At 35.0% G+C, this 1027-nt stretch overlaps 1 protein-coding gene across 1 annotated transcript in view; it reads right to left on the reverse strand.

Annotated features, from left to right (window-relative positions):
* Positions 1-1027, reverse strand: part of LOC119582031 (spectrin beta chain, non-erythrocytic 2-like) — a gene marked incomplete at its 5' end in the record, with an annotated part of 75134 nt that overhangs the window by 7192 nt on the left and 66915 nt on the right. Inside the window, 1 exon segment of the mRNA XM_037930241.1 lies at positions 829-921. Within this exon segment, the coding sequence (XP_037786169.1) occupies positions 829-921 (93 nt within the window).

The following is a 1027-nucleotide window of genomic DNA, read 5'->3' on the forward strand; positions in this document are numbered from 1 at the left end:
AAAAACTATGATCTCTCCTGAGTAAGGTGAGAAAAAGTTACTTTCCCTACTAAAAGCAGAAAGAGTGCTCATCCAATATCTATTGTGTCACATGTGGTGGTGCAAATCTTGGTCACAGGTGCATAAAACATGTGTTGGGTGATGAGAAGCATAGATATTTTCTTTGTTTCTTTTACCATGAGGTGAAAATGGTTTAGTTCTGCATCAGCATCTTCTGTGTGAACTCTTGCAGTCCATCTTATGAGACTGTGATCAAAGAATATATCTCATTCTTTGTAACTTTTATTTCTTTGTAGAATGTAGGCCCTCATGTGAACTACAAGTTTATCTATTACTAAGTTCAGAACTATACTGCTAAACATGCAACTTCTGCCATACTTGAAATACAGTATTTACTGCACTGTCTTCCTTTTGCAGCAACTGTTAGATGTGCTACATATGAAATAATAAACAAAATTTTATATTTCCCACAAGCTAATTTAAAAAGGGAACAATACAGATGAAAAAGCTGTGCATTAATACATTCCAGTAAACAACTCTTTACTTGTTTTTTTTATGGACTTTGTAAAGACTTATCATATATTAATACACATGCTTTTCCATTACTTCATCTGTCTTAATTCTTGTTACAAGTACTGGTGGCAGAGATCCTTAAAATTAACCACACATATATATCTATCTATCTAATAATGCTCACATGCTAAAACAAATCATGCTAATATCTCTGTATCAGCACTTATAGATTTACAGGGAACAAGGCAAAGATCTCATGACAAGAATGCAAATCCAAAACACAAAAAGTGTATATAGGGGGACAGAAACACTTACCGTCACCATTCATGTTTTCAGATGAATCCCGTCTGTGTCCATTGGGTCTGTCTGGTGGGTAGTTTTGGTAAGTGTTCTCAGGAGGAGTTACCTCTGCAAAGATTCAACTTCATTAGTACCAGGTGTGCAACATATCAATTTTCCCTGAAGCTCTGAGATCAATATGTCTGCCTTTGAGTAGAAAATACACTTTCATTAT

Source organism: Penaeus monodon, chromosome 15 (genome assembly GCF_015228065.2).
Source record: "Penaeus monodon isolate SGIC_2016 chromosome 15, NSTDA_Pmon_1, whole genome shotgun sequence".
Classification (NCBI taxonomy): domain Eukaryota; kingdom Metazoa; phylum Arthropoda; class Malacostraca; order Decapoda; family Penaeidae; genus Penaeus; species Penaeus monodon.